This window comes from Podarcis tiliguerta, assembly GCF_965153285.1.
Source record: "Podarcis tiliguerta genome assembly, chromosome: 2".
Taxonomy (NCBI): domain Eukaryota; kingdom Metazoa; phylum Chordata; class Lepidosauria; order Squamata; family Lacertidae; genus Podarcis; species Podarcis tiliguerta.
This window is the reverse complement of record NC_139535.1, coordinates 35661936-35684435: the sequence shown is the minus strand read 5'-3', so window position 1 is coordinate 35684435 and position 22500 is coordinate 35661936. Positions and strand designations below refer to the sequence as shown.

The 22500-nt window shown below is 41.7% G+C and overlaps 1 protein-coding gene across 3 annotated transcripts in view; it reads left to right on the top strand.

The window, feature by feature from the left end:
* Window positions 1-22237, top strand: part of SRGAP3 (SLIT-ROBO Rho GTPase activating protein 3) — a 177895-nt gene extending 155658 nt beyond the window's left edge. For 2 of the 3 annotated variants that reach the window (XM_083424765.1, XM_083424766.1), the window contains exons 16-22: window positions 1147-1252; window positions 1513-1740; window positions 3591-3670; window positions 10476-10656; window positions 11839-11988; window positions 12219-12546; window positions 17313-22237. In XM_083424765.1, coding sequence (XP_083280891.1) covers window positions 1147-1252; window positions 1513-1740; window positions 3591-3670; window positions 10476-10656; window positions 11839-11988; window positions 12219-12546; window positions 17313-17729 — 1490 coding nt within the window. In that variant the 3' untranslated portion in view covers window positions 17730-22237. Of the gene's footprint in view, window positions 1-1146; window positions 1253-1512; window positions 1741-3590; window positions 3671-5242; window positions 8133-10475; window positions 10657-11838; window positions 11989-12218; window positions 12547-17312 lie in introns of all 3 variants that reach the window. The other variant, XR_014507527.1, reaches the window with a different exon arrangement.
* The last annotated feature ends 263 nt before the right edge of the window (window positions 22238-22500 follow it).

Sequence of the window (22500 nt, the reverse complement as noted above, 5' to 3'; positions counted from 1 at the left end):
TCAGCTTGAGTGTTGTATCCACAGGTTCAGTTTGTAGTCTCACTTTTAAGACTGAGACTCTGATAAGTGCTGCAGAAACCGGGCTATACACCTAGGATTCTGTGATAGATTTTGTGATAGAGAAACAATAGTTGTTCCTCCCTTTTTTAAAAAAAACAACCAACCAAACCAAAACCAGGCTGTTTACCCAGATTTGTCGCATGCCTTAAGCGAAACACACAGGTTCCTTGTTAGGCAGAGAACAGAGCAACAGCACCAAAGCTAGAAATGAATTTTGCTTGGTTTGTTAGGTAAAAGTATCAATTGAAGCTCAAGTGTCTAGTACAGTGGTACTGCTGGATATGCACACCTCCGGTTGCGAATTCTTCAGGATGCGAATGCGGCAAACCCAAAAGTATTTTTCCGGGTTTCGCTGCATGTGCAGAAGCGCTCTACCGCACCGCACGCATGCGGTTGTGGAAACCTCATGATCTGACTGGAGCTCTGGAATGGATCCTGTCTGCAACCAGAGGTACCACTGTATTCTCTTGTTGCTGGAAATGATAGAACTGTCAAAATGCAAAGTGTCATCTCCAGGCTGCAAAAAACTATTTCCCTCTGGTTATAGATTCCACCCCAAAACTCAGTTTTGTCCTCTTTTGTTGGAAGTCCTCTGGAAAGTAAAGCCCACAGTTGTAGCTGGCCACTGTACTTGTAAATGAGTGAGCCCCATTGATGATAGTTGGGAGTTTTCCTGAAAAAAAGCATTTGATAGACTTGTGACACCCAGTATGTACTATTGAGGTATCCTCCCACAACTTTAAATCATTGTTCTGTTCTCCAGGGTAAGCATATACAAGACCTCTTATCGGGCTTGTTACCAGACTGCGGTGAACTTTATTTGGGTAGAGCCCCACTGCAGAAGTGTCCCCCATCCCCCTTAAAGTTTAGGCCCTCAAATGTGAAAATCAAGTACCTGTCTCACAGATGGAGACAGATGCAGGAAATAGCTGTTGAGGGCTGAAGTCAACTATCCCAGCTTGTGTCTGTAAGAGAAACATGAGCAACAAAACTCCTTGAGTTGGTCTGCTAATTGTGTGTGCCTGATTGTGAACTGTGTGCCTGATTGTGAACCTCAATGGACTGCTGTACGTTCTTATGTTGCAGAAATTGAAAGCGTTGCAGAACGAGTGCACCAGATCCAGCAAATCGTTATTACCTTGCCACGGGCCGTCATCATTGTCATGAGATATCTCTTTGCTTTCCTCAACCAGTGAGTCTTTTCACCTGCTGCTTACTATTTAATGGAGCCGTAAATTCCCTTCCCTTGTAAACTGCCTTCTCTCCTCCTCCTCCTCCTCTGTCTTTCCTGTTCAAACCCAGTCCTTGGGCAATAAGGGAGGGGCGCCACTTGACCCTTGATATCTGCGATGGCTGCCTTTTACTCATCTGGAAGAAATGCCTGTGGAGCTCCTGTTTGTGTTTAATAGTTGATGGCTTGGTGATGCCACTGTGGGTTGCTTGTATTTGCAGCTTGTCACAGTACAGTGATGAGAACATGATGGATCCTTACAACCTGGCCATCTGCTTTGGACCAACTTTGATGCATATTCCAGATGGGCAGGATCCAGTGTCCTGCCAGGCTCATGTCAACGAGGTCATCAAAACTATCATAATCAATCATGAAGCCATCTTCCCTAGCCTCAGGGAGCTGGAAGGACCCGTTTATGAAAAATGCATGACAGGTGGCGAAGAGTACTGGTAAGGAGATCAGGATTAAAATGTACATTTGGTATATTGAAAGTATATATATATATATATATTTAAAAAAATGAATGAATGAATTGGACTTGACCCAATTCATGCTGTGGTCTTCTATGCCTGCTATTTGTATTGGTGCTAATGACAACTTTTTCTTGGATGCAAATAGCAGGTGCAGGAGGTCTGATCCAGGTTGGGTTTAAAGACCCTTAGAATAGAATGTTAATCCAGATCATTTCTCTGTGTCTGCAGTTTACTTTTAAGAAACCAATTGCTATTTGAGCAAGGAGATAGTTATTTATGCTATCAGGAAATGCAGGGGTATTACTTTGACGCATCTGCTTTTTAAAAAATGCAGTACAAAGAATCACTCCTTTTGTTTTTAAGTCTCTTTGGCTGCTGTCCTAACCCCATTGAATTCGATGGTACATGCTTCTGAAGAAACATGGTCAGGGTTGCACTGTTAGTAGCCAGAACAGATTTGAAATAGTGTTGTATCTGCTAGAAGCTAAATAGGGCTTCTGACTTGCTGTTATTTTGTGAATATATGCTGGATTCCAGAGCAAAATTCCATCTAGTCCAGCATCCTACATCCCACAGGGGCTCCAGTAAAATGCTTTCTGGAATCTCATAAGCAAAGCAACAAGGCAAGAGCCCTTTCCCACTTTTGTTCCATATCACATATTCAGTGGCATGCTGCCTCTGAATGTGGAGGTCCTATATAACCTTCATGGTTAATACCCATTGATAAACCTATTTTCCATTTAACATACCTCTTTGGAGCAGGGGGAATGAGTTCCATGTCTTCAGAAACCTACCAGTCTCTTTATATACTCCTTCAAGTAGGGCTAACATTGGATGCAACCTAAGCATATTTTCATTTATTAATGTAAATGTTTAAGCTGCACTTTCATTAAAAAACAAACAAACAAGATGGTGTCCAATGTAAAAAGATAACCTTACAATAACATCAATAAAGACTGGTCCTGTCTGACCCGTACAGCTTTCCAGTGATGTCTAAAAGAAGGCAGGGTTGACTCATTCAGATCCTCTGGTAGGGAATTCCACAGCACAGGGCTTGCCATGCTAAAGGCTTAGTCCTTGGTAAAGGCTGCCCAAACCTCAAGACTCGCCTGCTACTGTGGAGATGTGTTTCCAGGGGCCCTCAGTGTGGCACCGTAGCATTTGAATTGTTCCTAAATTTGTCTGTGAAAAGGATGAAATTTGCATGTGATGCTATCACTGTTGCTGGTGAGAGACCCTCTCTTCCTATTCTCCTTACAGCCCAGCTTGGTCTTAAATGATGACCTCTGGAGCGAAGGGGCAAGTTTTGGGTGGTGACAGTAGTAGCATGTGGTGATAGTCAGAACCTGCATGGCTCTTCCTTTTTTCCCCACTCAGAAGGTAGCTGGTTCTTACAGTGGTTTTTTATGAGGCATTGGAGCAGATGGTGACGATTGTGTTGACAGCTTGCTTGGGCCCTGCTCACCAGTCACTATTGGCCTCTGTGATGGAAGCAAAGCCCAGGAATGTTTCCACTGGATCAATAAATTCAAATGGGACCAGCTAGTAGAGAGAACATTTCCTGTCATGTGAGCTTAGGGTTTCCAGCAAACACAAATATGTGCTTCCCCGACTTATTCAGGCAGCAATAACAAAAATCTGTTCCCGGACATAAACCCGCATTAGAGATCCAATGGTGTTTAGTTCCATATTTCATTTGCTACAAAATTAAGACCTTAGATCTAGGAAATGTGGATTTATCTCTGCATTGAGTAGCAAGGAACTGTCAAATCTTTCCTCTCTGTTTTAAAACTTACGTGTATTTACTTGACCTATCTTAATTCTAGTGACAGCCCGCACAGTGAGCCAGGCACCATTGATGAAGCAGACCATGACAATGGCACGGAGCCACACACCAGCGACGATGGTAAGTGTAGAAACAAGAGGTGGAAATTAGCCTGAGGAAGGCTATCAAGAGCTGTGTGTGGAGAACAGCAACATGCATTTAGTTCCTAATCAGATTACCCTGGACTAACATATGGCTGCTTCCAGGGGGAGATATGTCTGAGTTTGACAGTGCAAGCGGATACTGATGAAGTGCCTTGATAGATATGTAATCAAAGTAGACCATATGGGAGCATACTAGGTTACCTGTTTTATTTGTGATTTCATTCCAAGGCATTATGGGAGTTGGCCTTTATGCCCTGGTTAACAAGCTAGCCTTTCCTTCTTCCATTGGCCTGAAAATGGCATCTCTGGATTGTTTGTTGTTTTATGTTTGTTGTTCCAGTGTCATGGGAATAAAAAAATGGAGATGTTGTTGTGATAAAATAACTATTTGAGTGGCCTGTGTTCTGTTACGTTCACCTCCTAATATGCTTCTGATATGCTTCCCAGGAAGAACAGTGATAGAACTTAATAGAAAACTATAGTGTTTTTTTAATGAAAATAAGTGATGGCAGCCTTTTGATATTGGTGGAACCGTTCCAAAAGATTTGGTGAGTTTTAAATCAAGCTGTCACCACAGCCCCTCTCATTAATAACCAGTACCTCCTCAGCTTGATACTTTCTCACTATGGAATTTGCTCCTTTTTGTTTACTCTCTGCTGTATTTAAAGTGCTGTGGCAGTTAAAGGAGCTGGAGTCTATTCTTGCAAAAGGCTGTTCACATGTTTCGATTTCTAAGACAAGGTCCCACTTTTTATTAAATCTGTGCTATCATCAGCACTTGCCACGACCACAGAAAGATTGTTGCATAGATAGATAAGGTTTAGACTGGGGAAACCTGCTTAAAATTATGCATCAATAATAAGGGCTGCGCTGAAGGTACTCATTTTTAAGGGGGACATTTTCAGCAGTGTTGCAAATCTGCTCCCCCCACCACCTTTTGATTATTTTCCAGGGATTGCTTTGAAAGTGTTCACTATTAATTTGCATTACTTCTTCTGAACTGACTTTGCCCTTAATGATGCTACCTTCGTAATGAAATATATAGCCTCATAGCATCATAAATTCACTATCTGACCCTTGATGGCTAGAATCATTCATGTGAGTAATCCAATAAACAGTACTCTTACTCTAAATTGCCTTAATTTCCATCAGCACATAGTAAAATCTTATTGGCTATGGAGCACTAGAAGGTAATCACACTCACTACGTGATCTGTGATTGACTGGGATCACTAGAGTGAGGGAAAGAGAAGGGAATGGGGCTGGGGGGGGGACCAGTGTCACGGAATAAAAAAATCTGAATATTCTCACAGCTAAAACATTTCTGCAGCTATAATTTCTGCAGCTATAATTCACCCCATCCCAAAATACTTACTTTCAGCTCAGAAATATGATCAGAAGGATATTGGGCAGTAGCCTTAAGGAGCTCAGTTAGATTCTTTCGTTCCATATTAAATTCCACACCTTCATGATTGGGGGCTGGGGGAGATTTGTATTCTATCCATGCACACACCTACCCATCCATCCTTACTTTTATTTTTATTTTACAGACTGAACAAGGTTGATTTGGACATCAGTGAGAATTAATAAACCTGGAACCACATGTTGCCATTTCAATTGGCTTATTTTGCAGATTAGAAAACATTGTTCCAGAATCCTGCCTGTTGCATGACTCTGCCTGCATGTTGTCTGCTTGCTTTGTGGTCTTTGTTCCATTAATATTCTCCCTTCAACGCTGCAAATAAAGTCCAGTGCCCTATTGATGCATGTTGTGGGGAAATGGCGGCAGTGGCTCAAAACAGTTGAAATGTACTAAAGGCCCAAGACGGGGAGAAGGGACAAAGAATAATTCCAATAATTGAAGATGGATGTTTAAAGGGAGGAAGGGGGGGGGGAGATGTCAACCTTCATTTTTCACTGTTGGTGACTAACAACCTACCTCAACTGAAAAGGAAAGGCAAGCAAGCTTCCATTTAGGCAATTTTATGCTTGAATGATTATGTTAATAGTTCTGATTGGAGTTTCTGGGTGATTAACCATGACACAAGCATGGAGAAGAAGAGTTGTTTCATTTTATAAATTTACATACTCTCTTCTAGTCTCTTTCCCCTCCCCACCTAACCCACAGCCCTAGTGAGGAACATAGCAATTCTCAGATTATGTGAGATAACCCACATTCGCCACCATAGTTTTCTCCAATTCTGTGAGAGTCCTTTATAGGTTCTGCCTGTTACTCCCAAATGTCACTTTCTTTGGACTGGGTAAAGAGGTAAGATGCCTTTCCCAATATTGCCCAAGACGGGTCTTGAAGTCTGTTCCTAAAACTGTCTCTACCTTCCTGCACACAGGAACATAAGAACTGATCTGCTAGACCTGCTCAAGGTTCTTTGGGTCCAGCATTCTGATTCAAACAATGCCCAAGAAAAAAATCATAATCAAGATGATACGGTGTACTGTGCTTCCAGGTTGTTGTTGCGTGGCGAGTCCCCTCCTCCCAAGTGAAATGAAAACACTGGACACATTATTTAAGGTTAATGGGCATAAAAGGCCGCAACTTTATTGATTACAGGAATTAGAAGGTATTGGCCTTAGACACTGGCTACTATCGACTACCCGGCATGGGGACCAGGAAGGGTTATCCACCAGCCGTGGGAGTCCTGTTGAAGTACACCAACTAGGATCCCACGGGTGTCACCACTCGGGGGCGTGCCGGTGGCCCTCACCTCCCTAGGTTTCGGACAAGGCAACGCCCCCCGGAGTCCTCTACCGGACTACCCTTTTCATTGGGGGAAGGTGATGGCACTTCCTTCCCCCCTCATTTGCATAACAATTAACCCCTGCCAATGCCTAACCGCCAATACCGGAGAAGTTGTGACGTTTGCTACGAGGTAGGCGAAAAAACCAAAAGGCTGGAAGTGCGCCAAGTTGGAAAAATTCCTACTAGGCCCCTTGCGGTGACCAACCAGAGTCCATAGCAAGGTCAAAGCTAGCTAAGCCTAAAGGGAGGGTGGGATGGGAAAAACCAGGCAGCTGGAACGGGACAAAGAGGGCGGTCCCCGGGCGAGCCGGCCTTAAATGGGCTAGGCCACACCTCCCCTGCCCGCCGATTGGCGGGCCGGGTCGCAGGCATGCCCGGGGATTCCCTATTCTCGCGGGGGCTAGAACCAGCCCCTGTGTGTGTGGGAGGGGGTGGCCCGCAACCCCCCCTCCTCATGAGCTCGGAAGTGGCTTTGCCAACATACCATCTGAATTGCCTGTAATCAGGGGGATTCCATTTAGCTGTCCTGACTAATAGCCACTGATAGGACCCTGCCCTTCATGAGTGTGTCTACCCTTCATTTTTTGAAACCATTTTATTCTGGAAGCAGATTAGACTTCGTTTTTGTTTTTGTTTATTTAGAGACAGGTAGTTTGAAAGAAGCATTGTGCTCATCCTATTTTTGTCTCTGGTAAACAGATTTTCGCACATTTCACATTGCTTCAGAAAAACTCTGAAATGTGTCTCATCAGAGACAATGGGGTGTGAGGTGTGTGTGTGTACATATATCTTATGGGAAGTTAAAAACCTTTTCAAGTATCTTTAGCAGACCATAATTTTCATGCTCTGTTCCATGCCAAATCCTTGTCAGATTATTTTATTGTTATCTGGATATTAAGAGAACAAACAAACAAACAAATAAACTTGTTTCCCCTTAATTAAAATGTTACATACCTAAAGTCCATTTCCCCAATTTAGTTTTGTCTTTGGACCTTTGACATGCTAGTCTAGGGATGGGAGGGGGTTGAGGATTTTTTTGTCTTCCAAAAAAGATAATTGAGCGTCTAAAAAAAATGAAATTGTTCTAATAAAGTGCTTGATAGCATCCGTTGAAAACCTTTTTTTTTTTTAGAGTGGCCCAGGAAGTGACATGTGGTTGTAGAATATTAATCTGGCACACTGCAGTGAAGATTTGTTTACATAACTTTGTGTTGCAGGGTAGCAGCTTCTTACCTGCTTCAGCCTCTAATTTTCTTGCATGTTTATGTGAGTCACTCCAAGGGGTAAGACAAGTTAAAAGTGGGAAAGATAGTCTCTCAGGAGACCTCCTTAGCTTGATGGTATCCTGTGGGTAATTGGTCCTTTCAGGAGTTTCCTGAAGTGAGTGATTATCTATCTGTCACAGGGTGGGCTTATAGAAGGTCTAATAAGTGGCATAACCAGTTGTCCAAGTGAATCGGACATTTCACTTTCTGCATTGTATAGAGGAAACAGAGATGTATACAGGCATGCCTCTGAACAATTACATCTTTTCTGCCTTACTGATGTTGTTCATGTGGTAGCCTTGGGATGGAAGACTACGAACTCCTCCTCTATTTCTGTGTAGTCTTACCAAATCTGAGGAAAGCTTGTTGATTTCAGGATAACCGTTCTGAACTTGCAGCCTGTGTACCCTGGATCAGGTAAACAAGCTCAAAGGACACTTTCTAGAATTTATTTCCTCTGCTCATAATTTAAAAATATATGTAAAGAAATGTGCCAAACAGAGCCGTACACATCTGAATAAGTCGTGGGTGAATTCTTCTGGCTCGCCTCCTAATATGCTTGGTTTTATTTCAAGCATTTTGGTGTGTGTGAACTTCTCCCAAGAAATAAGCCCAACGTGGGAGATTTTGCCTCTAGTTTCCCCTGCCGTTTCCTCCTCACGCAAATCCTGTAGTTCACTTACAGTAGCAAGAAATGCTAGATTTAAATAGGCTAGGCCAGAGTTTCCCAAGCTTGGGTCTCCAGCTGTTTTTGGACTACAGCTCTCATCATCCCTAGCTAGCAGGACCAGTGGTCAGGGATGATGGGAATTGTAGTTCACAAACAGTTGGAGACACCTTGCAGATTTCTGCTTAACTAGCTTATATGTATGTTGAGGAGCATCCAGGCCATTTATAAGTGGCCTACAAGGTTTCTCCTATCTCAAGCCAGCTCTTCCTGCCATAAGAACATAAGAAGGGCCTGCTGGATCAGAACAGTGGCTCATCTAGTCCAGCCTTTGTTCTCATAGTGGCCAGCTGGATGCCGGTGAGAAGCCTGCATTTTTCCTCCATTTCTTTTGTAAAACTAAGTTGTCACTGGGACGAGGGTGGTTGGGTGGTTAGCAGAACAGATTGACTCATTGGGATCAAGCCCATTAAGAGCTGGGCCCCATTATGAGCTATGCTACAATTGAAAAGAGTTTGGACTATCTTCTATTTTGAAGTGTGGATTTCCAATATGGGAATTTAACCACAGGTCTCAAATCTTGTTTCATTCACTGCTTGGAATGAACAGGCCTGAACTAGACAACCAATTTATGTGATCCTGAAAGTGACCTAGGTTGAGGGAATGAATTTCAAGTATGTAGAGAAGAGGTGGTGTAAATAATGGTCCAAAGCTTTCTGCCTCTGAAGCTGACTTCATTTGAACCTAGCTGTTACCTGGGTCAGCTAGGAAAATGAAATATACTTCTCTGAGTTCTGTGGAAGAATGGGGGAGTCAAATAGGTATGAAGGAAAAATTCAGTTCACATTTGAAGGTGAACTTAACTTAATTTTTCACTTTCTGAAACAATATGCGAAACAAAACAGAGCCTGCCCTCCAAATTGGTCCAAATTCTGCAGTGCAGATCTCTAACTATGTAATGTGGACAAAAATTCACAGACCTGGGTAAATATACAGATATTTTATGCTTGCCTATAGTCGTAATAAAGATTCTTCTTCTTTTATTAGTGAAAATAACATACAAAAATGCACCGCATTGAGGAATATTGCTTTCCAAAAATGTGTATTTTAGGTAAAATTGCATACAGAAATCTGTATATGAAGAGAAATTTGCATGCAATTCTGATGTAGTACACTGTAGTACTGGAGACAGGTTTCTTCCTGCTCCTTAAAAGGCAGCCTGCCTGCTCTTTAAACAGATAGTGGCTTATCTTCTATTTTAGCTCCACTCTCCACCAGCTCCCACAGATTGAACTTTGAATCACCTGATGTCATATGTCAGGTGATTGATAGTTGAGCAGCTGTACCCACTTGTCAAAATGACCCACAGAGTGTGGGCCGGTTCTGGATGGTTCATACAGAGTTGACTCTGACTGCTCCCATACAAAGGCATGCATCCACAGTGACTTTATAGCTTATACCCGAAACATATTTGCAAAAAGCAGACGAAAGCGTCAGGAGAGGTGAACAAGTATATGCAGAATATCCATTGCCATTTGGGGTACGTTGTCCTTTGGACAGAATGGGAGGAATTTGCAAAAATGCGTACATTAATTCTGAGATCTGTCGCATGCTGGGGCAGCTCAAATGTGTATCCAGGTGGACTCTTGAGTTTCTTGAAAAGCATATGTAGGAAGGTGGCAGAAGCGTGGAGATAACTGCAGTGGTGTCTTCACACTTGATGGTGTGCATCTGCATAATCCTGGCCTAGTATTTCATTCTCTCTCCACCCCCCCCCCCCGCCCCCATGAAGAGCTGCTACTTTACCAGTAATTCAGATTACTGTAATAACATCAAATTTTTTAAATGAGGCTAAAATCAAAGGCAGCTCTGAAGTTTGTCACAGCATTAAACTAAATTGAAAAAGGATGGTGTTAGCTGTACTGTGTAAACCGCCGAGAGGTTTCAACAATTAAGCAATATACCAATTTTATTAAGAAAATTAAACATTTCAGTGAAATCTTATCTTACATCGCAGAGTGCACTCCATTGCTTTCTTACTGCAGCTTCCTTTTAATTGTCTCTCTCGTCTTCTCCCTCTTGCCTGCTTACAGAGGTGGAACAGATTGAAGCTATTGCCAAGTTTGACTACATTGGGCGGTCCCCACGCGAGTTGTCTTTCAAGAAAGGTGCCTCACTTCTATTGTACCATCGAGCATCTGAAGACTGGTGGGAAGGTCGCCATAATGGCGTGGATGGCCTCATACCACATCAATACATAGTGGTGCAAGATATGTAAGTAGGAAGAAGTTTGCTGAACAAGTGAAGTGCGATAGGTTAGCTGTTTGTTTTGGGTGGAAATTGGTCTGTTGTCTTGTGCTTCACTCATAGAGTGAAGGGTAGGTTTATTTTCTTTTAAATCTTATTTGATGCCTTCCTGCACATCGTTTTTAATGCACTTAATAATTGCACTTTTGGCAGAACGCTGTGCCATTCTTCTTAAGCAGTATTCACATAAAAGCATATGTCTCCTATGTTCTACAGGTATTGCGTCCAGGATAGTTTGATACAATATGTAAGAGAGTGGTTGTATGTGTGTCAGATCCAGAATATACTGAAATATCGTGATAGATTTGGCTAATAAATCTGGAATTCTTGATGTAGAAAAAGTCAAGCAGAAAACTCCCTTTCCACTCATCATGTTCTTTGGATCAAAGTTCAGCTTTCTTGTGCTGTAAAAATGTTTTTACTATCTTTCCTCCTCATATTTGTGCATCATTCCCCATTCCATTGCAGAAGTGGAATATTCTTCCAGATGTTGACAGCTGCAAGCGTGAAAATTTCAAAGACTTTGTTCAACAGAAGCCCTTCCCCCAACCCACACACCACGCAAAAAACTATGGGGCATAGAGCCATATAATGCATAGCTTCCTTGAGTCTGTTCATTCATCCACACGAAAGAAGGCCTCTTCTTCTTTTTTATTTTTTTTTAAATTAGTTTTCCAATACTGTTCCAATAATAGCCCATTATAGCAATGCCAATTAATATCTAATAATAAGCAGCCTCTTTTTAATATGTTTCTTCCCCTCTTACAAAATGTCTTTGTATTGTCTGCTATTCTATTTTGTATGTACTGTACTTTCAGTTAGTACAGCAACCTGTAGATTTAATTTATTAACTCTACAGATTGCTGCACTAACTGGCTTCTATGTGGTAGCGAGCAAAAGGTTTGAGAACAAGCCAAAGACCCTGTTGGTCAGCTGAATAAGAGTTGGTGTTTCATATCTGTAGGGGCTTACATATGGTAAAGGAATAAGTTCGGCAGCAGAGTGGAACTCTGAGCTGCCTGCTTCCAGCTCCGCTTCTCCCCCGACATTATTGCATCCCCCTCCTCCACAATCAAGCAGAGCTTCTCCCTCACGCAGAAGGCATTCAGTTATTCTGTTCTGGCTGACAGAGAGTTTCATTATTCATAGGGACGATGCATTCTCAGACAGCCTGAGTCAGAAGGCAGACAGCGAGGCAAGTAGTGGACCTCTGCTGGATGATAAAGCCTCATCAAAGAATGACATCCAGTCTCCAACAGACCATATTCCAGACTACGGATTTGGGGGAGTAATGGGACGGTAGGAAACTGATTTGTTCTCATCGGGATGCAAGCGTTGTCTTTTCCTCCTCTTGTGACGGGCACGATAGTCAATGCATGAACTGGAGGAAATTTATGAGCCAATTTGTACGATTTATACTGTGTTTTAAATGGAAGGGGTCTGTAGAGATCCATTTATTAGTCTAGATGACTTTGGAAGCTTGGAGTGGGGATTTCACACGGCTCTTGTTGTTGTTGTTTTCTTCACAGGGTAAGGTTGAGATCCGACGGGGCAGCAATCCCTCGCCGTCGCAGTGGAGGCGATACACACAGCCCTCCCAGAGGGATTGGTCCTGGGATAGACACCCCTCCTCGAGCAGCAGCTTGTCCCAGCAGTCCCCACATATTACCACTGAACAGAAGCAGGATTGAGAGCCCAGAGAAGCGCAGGATGGCCACTTTTGGCAGTGCTGGCAGCATCAATTATCCAGACAGGAAGGCCTTGATTGACGGCCACCCACTGAGGCCCACCTGCAGCTCAACTCGGCACAGTAGTCTTGGGGATCAGAAGTCACTAGAAGCCGAAGCACTTGCAGAGGTAGGAGAGGCTGCAGTTATGAAAAAGTGAGATTCACTGAGGGTTTCAGGGAACAGATTTCAGGGGATTCAGCCATGTCTATATTGAGCCATCCAGACTGGGTTCTTTAAGATGCACTAGTTTCTAGATTTGCAGTATGTGAATCAACAACCATGCCAAACTTTTACAGGATTTTACTTCGCAGTGGATCCAGTTTAATTTTTGACTGGACTGAAGCTTACTGACCACTGTGACCCACCAGAAGCCAACCGGGGATTGATATGTTGGGCCACTGCAGTGTATTTCAATCTTAAAAAAGCAAATACTTTTAAAACGCATTAGTGCTTATCCTTCCAGTGCAATATGTGTCCCCCTAGAGCATTTGAGCAATCTCCAAACTGTGTAAAGTAAGAAGTAAAGTAGTCTGTGACCAGAGAGCGGCAAAAGCTAAGTAATTCTAATTAGAATCTGAATAAAACCAATGTTCTCATAAAAAGGTTCCCTGATTTTTCCCATTTCACAGAATGGGAACTGAGACTAAGATCAGAAATCTTGCATAAAACCAGATGATTTTTAGGTCGTATAGGTCTTTGACCACTATGCTGGTCATTGAACCGTGCTGACTGCCAGCTCACAGAACTAAAAAATAAAATTTATAGTTTTAACTGGCTTTATGAGCCAATTTTGGCTGGCAAGTGGGACAAGTTTTGTACCAGTAAATAAACAATAAACTAGCAGCTAGTGATACGGGGAAGGTTAATGTTCATACCTCTCTCAGGTCCAGACTAGATGTCAGTCTAAACCAGGTTAGGCCTTTCAAATTTATAGCAGGTCGCTGAGTCAGTTTTGACCAGGATTACAGTGCACGGGGAGGGGAAGTTTAATCCAACAAAAACTGCCACCACCAGGACTTGAACATTTGCCGAGGGGGGGGGGGGAGGATATGTGTGAGGGAAATGTTGATTTGTATGAAATAAAGCATCCAGACAAACAATAACAAGGGGATTGGGAGGGGAGACTCCTGGTTTTTTTTTAAATCTGAAGCTGCAAGTGGCAGTATTAGCGGGTAGCCTTTAAGGACTAAATGGAGGAACATTTTTCTCTGAACTCTCAGCTGAGCCTCTTTACCTTTTGCTTGCATGGGTTGCTCAAAGGTTGGTGGAGCTGTTTATTTTCAATCTAACACTTATTAGCTTTTGACACCTTTCAACCTTTTCTGTGTGGGCTGTTGATAGATTGATTATGTTGTCACTTTATTGCTTGCTGCGACTTTTCGCCATAGTAACACTAGTGGCTGGTGGTGTTCAGTTTTTAAAGGCAGTCATCAATATATATATATATTGCAGTGTGATGATTTAGGTTTAGTGCCATTATCCCACACGTCCCTGCTTGAGGATTATGGAGACTTTGTTTTCATTCAAATTGTGTTTTTCTTTTCTTTACTCCATCTCATTTTTATTCCTCCTTTTTTTGTTTAGTGTTTAATTTGCACAGCAGTAAACCAAATAGAATGACATTAGCAGTGGGCGCTCTTTGTCTTATGCTATTAGAATGAATTGGTGTTTCTGTGGGCCATTACTCCTAATCTGGGCGAGCACAGAGGCCAGCAGAGAGGGAACTGCCAACAGAGCATCTAAAAACTTCTGCAGGCAGTTGATGGTTACCTAGAAGAAAGAAAAAACCTTCCTTAATAATAGAGCAGCTTATTATATTTGCCCTAAAAACAAAATAGGGTGGCATGATCTCCAGGCCACAAATTTTGTTTCTAGACTGTTTTCTTAAAATATCTTCTTCTTTTAACCAGCAGAGAAGAAATGCAAGGAAAAAGAAAAGAGCACAAAGAAATTCCTACTAAAGTCAGAGCAAGTGGCAACACTAAGAGAGAAATGCCTCTATGTTTTATCAAAGCACCTTTTCACATTGGCAAGAAATGTGGCAAATAGCTGAGTGTTCGTTCAAGGGGACCTAAAAAAAGTCCTGGATAGCCAAGGAGGCTTATTTAAAATTTGGATTGGACTATATTAATCTTCAAATTAAATGAAAGAATGAACCATGATAATCAAATGAGTACTCCTCAGAAAATAAGCTGGCAGTGGTGTGATTTGGCATTATATGTCCTTTACAGCACTGATGCTTCAATTCCAAACACACTGGAAATAAGTCCCATTGAACTCTGGAGTAGAGTTCTGAGTAGACAGCCTCACAGCACATCCTGTGTACATTTTCAAATCCACGTTCTGCAAAGATCCTTTCTCAAAACCTATGTGGCATCGAGGGCTATCTTCTTTTGTTTTTTGTAAATCAAAATTATGGAACTTGGAATTCATATGGGTTTCATTGAAGTGTAATAGCTAGAGGGGATTTCAAAGAAAGGCGCTACCTCTTTCCAATCACCTTCTGTCTCCATCCTAAAGTAAATATATATGACTCTTTTTGTTTCTACATAAAATGACAGTGTTTATGGCCATTGCCATACATACATATGCTAATTTTGCTGTAGTGCAATCCCAAAATCAAGGTGGTTTCCCCCCCCCCCACGATGGGTCAGTTTTATCGGTTGAAGCTGCTAAAATGCATTATTCATATGTAACTATCAAAAGTTATGTGTCGAGGCTGAGCCTGTCTTTGTGACAAAATTTATATTGTTTTTCTACTAGATGGGCCTGAAAGAAGCCGTTTATTTTCTGAGTTCTGAGCAGATTTCTCAAGTACCAATGTCAGGGGTTAGGTAAAGGGGGTGGGCAAAGCAACACTTTCTTTTTATAACAGCATAATTTTAATCGTAATCACATTATTTTTCCTAAATGGCCTAACAGTAACTATGATGATGGAAAGAATAATTAGTGCCATTTTTTCTTTCATTTTTACTCTGATCTGTATTGAGAATTGGAATTGTTTTGTGCTCCTTCTACTGTCAACATAATCAGAATAGGATTTGCATCATATATCTGCGATGCCTACAGTGTGGGGGGAATTATTTTAACAAAAGTGTTTTTTAAAAACAAACGAACCTACGTTCAGGAGGCTTATAACTGTGGCGTTATTAAATTAAAGGATACAGCAATATTATTGTTTTACTGAACTAGATTCAGTTAAAGATGAATAGTTTCTTGGATCAGTATTGATACCACCTTCCACCCACATTAATTTTGAGTGGGATCTTGCAGATCCCTAATGCCTTAAGGCACAATGCACCTCAGCCACTGCCTGGTGCAGCTTAACAGGGGCCATTGCCACATCCATGGTCCATGAAAGATGGTAGGCAAGTTGCAGTACTGGCCTGGAGCTGTCACAGTGCCATCATGTGAAAGCAGAGGGGCAAGCTCAGGTTCCAGTTTGGGCTCAGCCCTTCCCCTGGCATGCCCTCTTTCGTGGTTTCTAGTGGTAACAATTCCTGCTCACCCACCTACAACATTCAACAGGCCGAACCAGGGACCTCTGCACCACACTTCACAAGCAAAGGCTGTTGATGGAGGGATACCTTTTTCCAACCCAACCTGCCCCCATCGAGCCAGCACAAAGGACGTTTGGATTGTGCCTGTTCTCATGCACTTTTCAACTCAAAATCTTACGGAGGTTTGAATAAAAAAACAATACTGAATAGGAGGGAAACCCTCCTCTTGGCATAGCTGCTGTGTTCCTTAAGTGCTTTGGTATAATTTACAGGGTAGTGTTTCATTTCCCCCATTTCAGTTTAATTGGGCTCTAATTTTGGCTGCAATGGCCTTCTAGTGAAACCTTCATGTCAGCTTATTATCCTTAAATGCATAGGAGGGTAGGTGCCATCCATCCAAAACGGATACACTAACAGATTTCTTGGTAAATACTAAATGACTATGATGGATGACGCTACTCCCACTCATTACTATAGTGGGGGAAAGAGTTCTTGGCAGCCAGATGCCATCATCTGAGCAGAAACATGAAGGTGGCCAACCAGTATACTTGTACCATACAGAAAAGGAAAGAGGACTTTGTCCTGCTGGATTGCATGGAAGAGCATTGGAGAATTAATAACCATAACTGAAACCATGGCTGGGAGAACTCACTTCATGTTGAAATCAAGAATACAACCTTCAGTTGCATTAATCATGCTGTGTTTTTTATTTTTATTCTATGTTTCTATTTTGATATGTTTTGAATAATGTTGGAAGCTGAAAGGCAGACTATACATACTTTTAATTAACAAATAGCCATGGAGAATTGGGCCTGTTAACTTCCATTTGACCAGGACAACATGGGGTTTATTTTCATCTGAAAGTGAACTCCTAATCAAGAAACTTGATTGGTGGGCTCACATTATCCTGAGAGCTGTTGAGGTTCAGCAATTTTGAGGGTTATTTATAGTCCAGAGAGTTGCTCATGGATTCAACATCTTAAAGTAGAGCAGGAGAATCTTTGCCCCCCCAAATGTTGCTGGTCTGACTCCCATCAGCCCCAGCCAGCATGGCCAAAGGTCAGGATGATGGGAGATGTAGTCCAACAACATCTGGAGGGCCACTACTACTGCAATAGAGCACTGGGAAAGTGAAATGGTCTGATGTTCTTCAACAGCTCTTGGGCAAATGTAAACATGAGAGCTGTTTTAGAACCTACCTAAAATAGTACTAAAAAGACTTCCACCATCACATATGGCAAAAATTGGTCCATTTGTGGTTTTTTGAATCCAGCCCTCTGAATAATGCAAGCAAAGAAGTGACCACGAGAAACAAGTAATGGACAGGTTTAAGTCATTTAATGCAAGAATGATAACAGTTTAACCCCTCTGCTTCGGTTTGTTGTGTTTACAGGACATTGAGAAGACAATGAGCACAGCATTGAATGAGCTGCGTGAGCTTGAAAGGCAAAATACTGTGAAACAAGCCCCTGACGTTGTCCTGGACACCCTTGAACCAATGAAGAACCCTCAGATAGGTTCTGTCAACTCTGAACCTGCCAGCCCCCTTCACACCATCATGATCAGAGATCCTGATGCTGCCATGAGGCGTAGCAGCAGCTCAACCACGGAGATGATGACTACTTTTAAGCCCGCCCTCTCAGCCCGGCTTGCTGGAGCTCAGCTTAGGCCCCCACCCATGAGACCCATCCGGCCAGTTGTCCAGCATCGATCAAGTAGCAGTAGTAGCTCAGGAATGGGTAGTCCTGCAGTGACACCCACAGAGAAGATCTTCCCAAATAGCTCCTCAGATAAATCTGGCACCATGTAGCTAGCACCATCCCGAGGGAACCTCTGGTGGAAAAATGGGTAACCACCCCTATTTTCATTTCCTGTGTGATTGTACAAAATGATGTCATATACTGAAGGGAAAAGGCAGCGAAAACAACTCTTGGAAAAACAATGGCACTGAGGACAGTAGATGTGGCTTAAGGATTTCATTATATTTTACACACATACTCATCAAGATTGCTGGAAATATTTGGTGTAGCCAAATAAGATGGCTATTTTATGTATTACCACTGGAACATTCTGGTCTGTGTAGAAGTATATATATGACACTGTCCATAGCCCAGTAACATTTTAGTAGATTTACCTCAGAAACTCACCCCTAGACTTCTGCTGGAGAGCGATTTTGTGTGTGTGAGTGAGTGTGCGTGTGTGGATTACACAGCAACCGTGCATTAAGCAATAGAAGATTGGTCAGTCCTTGAATTGAATATTCACACTGGCTTGGCTTGGCGTTAGAGTTGCAGCAAGCAAAAGGAAACACCCTGGGGGTTTGGCTCAGCTGTTGTCGTGCAAATACAGAAGTGCATCTGATGGTGATGTTTACCCTGCTAGGTAGATGGATGGATTTCTGTCTGCAAGTTCATCTCTTAAAAGACTGGTTCATTGAAACATGGAAGTTTGTGGTCATTTCCTGGTTGGAAGGCGTATACCACCTGTGGACGCAAAGAAATTAAAAGTAGTACACCTTCCCTTTGCGTGAAGGGGAAACCTAGGATTTTCTGTACGTACTTCATGTTGTAGCACAATGTTATGTGTGTACAAAAGAAACTCAACTCCTGCTGTCTTGAAGTTTTCAAAACAGAAGAGGACTCTGAAGTAACCTGTGGTTGATAACAATAAATAAATAGGCTAACTTATATAGTGTTTGAAATATTTTATTCCCCCATCCTAATGATTCCTTTGGAGAAAATCTGGATTAAAACAGGCAAGGAAGATTTTGGTAAAATCACATTCCCTTTAAAATGTCTCAGCAGCACAAGAGGGTCTTGACTCAAACTGTGTCCCCTTGCATGAATAGCATGAGCCATATTTGACCACGTCAGATATATAACTGATCTGATGAGGTGACAATTTGCACTTTCTGTACTGTACTATATAACAATATACAGCCGTTTGGAGTTTATGAAAACAAAGTTACGTTTCTTTCTAAAATTTAACCTAGGCAAAAAAAAAATTATGCAGCGAGAGCTCGGGGTTGCATGATAGCTAAAACTTTTCCCTATTTACTGAACTCAAGACTCTTCTTGCTGCAATTTTTTTATTTTGTCTCCTTTTTGTGGACATCTCTGGCTGGACTTTTTCACTTTTAATTTAAACACCATTGTGCTTCTTGACAAACCTCGTTCAGACTGTGCACTTGATTAACTCTGCACTTTTCTTTGCTTTCTTGGCATCTTTTGGCTTTAATTTTGCAGTAGCCATCATTTAAAAAGAAGCTGGACTCGTTTCCCATTACTCCCTAGAGGTTGGTTTTAATGGCATCTACCATCTTTCAGGATGGTGTACCATATTTAAAGCAGGACCAGAGCTGTCAGGCAATCCTATGGAGGCTTGGCAGCAGCAGGGAGTTCGCGATGGAGGAACCATCACTTATTAAGCCCTGCAAGGGTTGTGCCAGTTTGGATCTGGGTTTGGCTGGGGTGGTGGCGGCGGCAGCTCTTTGCCTCCCCATTCCCGCCATTGGTTTCAATGAGAAGGTGTCCAGGACATGCCTGGAGGGGAGGGGAGATTATTTGCACCAATATATGCCTGGAATTCTCCCATTTTGCCCTCACTGCACTTGGGAATACTGAGGACTATATTAGCAATGGCCTGCAGGAAGACTCCAGCTATTGGTCTCCCCCACTGAAAACAGAGAGGGAGTGACCAGTTGCTTGCCAGGCAACCTTCCCATGAGTTTAGGATTGTTCCTTTAGTAACTTACCATTTTATCCTTCTTTATTTGCACAAATACATCCCCAATCCCGTCTGTGTACATAAAATGCATAGAATAGCCAAGTATTGGGTGGGATATCTATTACCCTCTGAAGTAAACACACACAACCATTGTGTGATTCTCCTTTTTTAAAATACCTCATGTGCAAGCATGCTTCATCCATGTTCCCTCTTCTCTTAACTGCCCCTTGCCTGTTTTAGTCTGCTTATATAATGGTGTACCTGCTTAAATGATGAAAAGTAACTGCTACAATGTAACTTTTTTTAAAGGCTAAATTTTAGTTGAGACCCAGTGATACCCAATCTTTGCACTTAGTAGATAATTCAGTGTAACAAAAATGCATCGGTAAAAATGAAAACAACCTCCCCATCCCTAAAACAGTCCTGACCTTCCCATGTATAGTGTGAAGGGAAAATAATGTATGTAGTTTATTATATTATTGTTCCTTAATATAATATTACAAAGAGAAATTGTGTTTACCTACATGTCTGCTGATGTTGTAGGCATTTGTAATTGCCACAATTAGTTAATATAGGAGTGTGTGTTTTTTCATTCATCAAATTATTTTTATCTCTCCCACCCCCCACCCCCTTGCCTTTCCAACTTTAGAGTAACCCAAAGGTCATTATGACAGCAGATGTTAAGTTTGCTGTAGTAAAGAGCAAGAAAGTGAAGTCTTAGGCATTGGGATGGGGGTGGAGGAAAAATCATTTGTCAAACTATTTTATCTCCATTGCCAGTTATGTTTTCCCCACTTTAGCTCATGGGGAACAGTTGCTTTAGCAGGTGTGTTTTTTTTAAAGCATACTTTTGAAAGTGACTTGAGAACAAAACCATGACTTTATTTGAGGGTTTATTTTGATACACTTCCAGTGTCTTTTTAAAAATAAATTATTTTTTGCTTCTTCATCTGTAGGTGGGGTTGTGTTTTTTTAAAAAAATCTTTAAGTGCCTTTTGAGCACCGGAACAAATGCTTGGATTAAATGTGCTTGGGAACTAGACATATCAAGATATCTCTTGTACAGTTAATATTATACTGTGGGTGCATTGCTTTAAAGTTTTCCCCTCCTCTTTCTGTTGTATGAACAAGAAATGTGTTTGCATTTTTAAAGAGCTACCCACATACTCACATACAAACCGCAGTGTTTGTCAAATTGCAGGCAACCACTAGGAATAGCAGAAGACCTTCTGCATTTGTGTGTAGTACAAAAATCACAACATTGGCAAAATATGTTGTCGAATCATCAAATCTTGGGTAGAGTTTGCACGTGTCTACAAAGTTCAGTTGTGTAGCTTTTGGGCACAATAATCTACTGGCAACTTTTTCGTTTTGCAAAGTGCCATTTTCTGTGCGGTCTCGCACAAGAGAAATTCCTGGTAGATTTGTCTGTGTACTCAGACACAACTGGATCTGGCTTGACCCAACACAGTAATTTCAAGGGACAATTGAAAATGCATTAAAGTAGCGAATGTGAAGTGCATGGGCTGGATATTGTAAATCATTTGGGGGGCAGGAGAATGAAGCAAATTCGTCTTTTGCTCACTATGCTAATTACGTCTTGTTCATGCTGATGCGATTCCTAAATCAGTAATGGGAGCATCTGTGTTGAGTTGATCTGAGACCAATATCAGGGCATATATAATTTGGCGTGTGGTGCCAAAATGAAGGGGGGCATTGTAGTGTTGGTTAAATTGGCTGAAGAAAATACCAGATGCAGCCTTTAAATAAAAAAATTAAAAATTCTCAACTTCAAAATGTTCCTAACAATGAAAACTGTTCCTTTTTCTTTATTGGCCTCTGGGCAAATAATGGGAGAGTGTCTCAATGCCACAGTACTGATGGACACTGCACTCTAAAATGGGGGGTTTCCAATGCAAAGCAAGTAAAATACCATAGAATTGACCTCTGATCCTCCCCATAAAATCAGAATTCTCTTCTTCAATCACAGCTACTTTAGCTTGCACCCAGAGATGGCTGACTGTAGATGTCGTAGCCTCTTCTCTTCTTCACCCCCTTGTAACTTGGTGGCAGTATTCCTTTTGTTCAACCAAGTGATGCGTGTTAACGGTGCTGACTTAAAAGCAATTGCACCCACCCTTATATTATTGCTGTACAGAAACTGTCATAAGCAAACAATGTAAATGTTTAAGACCTTTTAATGATATAAAGACCATGCACTTTTCCTCCCTCTTTGACTAAACAATACAGTACCTGACAGGTTTTTTTTCTGTTTGTAAATCCTGGACTATATAATTTCCTAGCAGTGCTGCAGTTTTCACAGTATGGCAATAGGCCTTCTGAATCCAATTTGCTTCTGAGTGGCTGCTTTTTGTTCTTGCCAGAAAACCTTAGGAAACTGCTGGTTGGCTGCCCTGTATAATGATTGTCGCCCCTCTTATGGATATTGTCTCTGTAATGTATGATAAAATGCCATTCAGTTAGAGTGTCTGATTGGATCCTATGTTATGTATGCTGATGATGCCATGCAGATCAAACCACTGGTTGGGTGTGGACTCATCCTGTTGAATAAACAGTTTACCTTTTCTCAAACGTTTTTCCAGTGATGATTTAACAGCCCACAATCCATGTAGAGTATTTTATTTATTTTAGATCTTTATAAACAATTGAATCAATTACATGTAATAAAACCAAAAGTGGATAAAACAATTAAGAGCGTGAAGAATGAAACCTGAAGCCTATATCACAGAACTGACCATGTTGGACATCAATAAGCTATAGCAGGAATGAGGACTCTTACTATATTCCAGATGTCGATGGACTTCCCTTTGTCATCAGGCATTTTTTTTTCAACT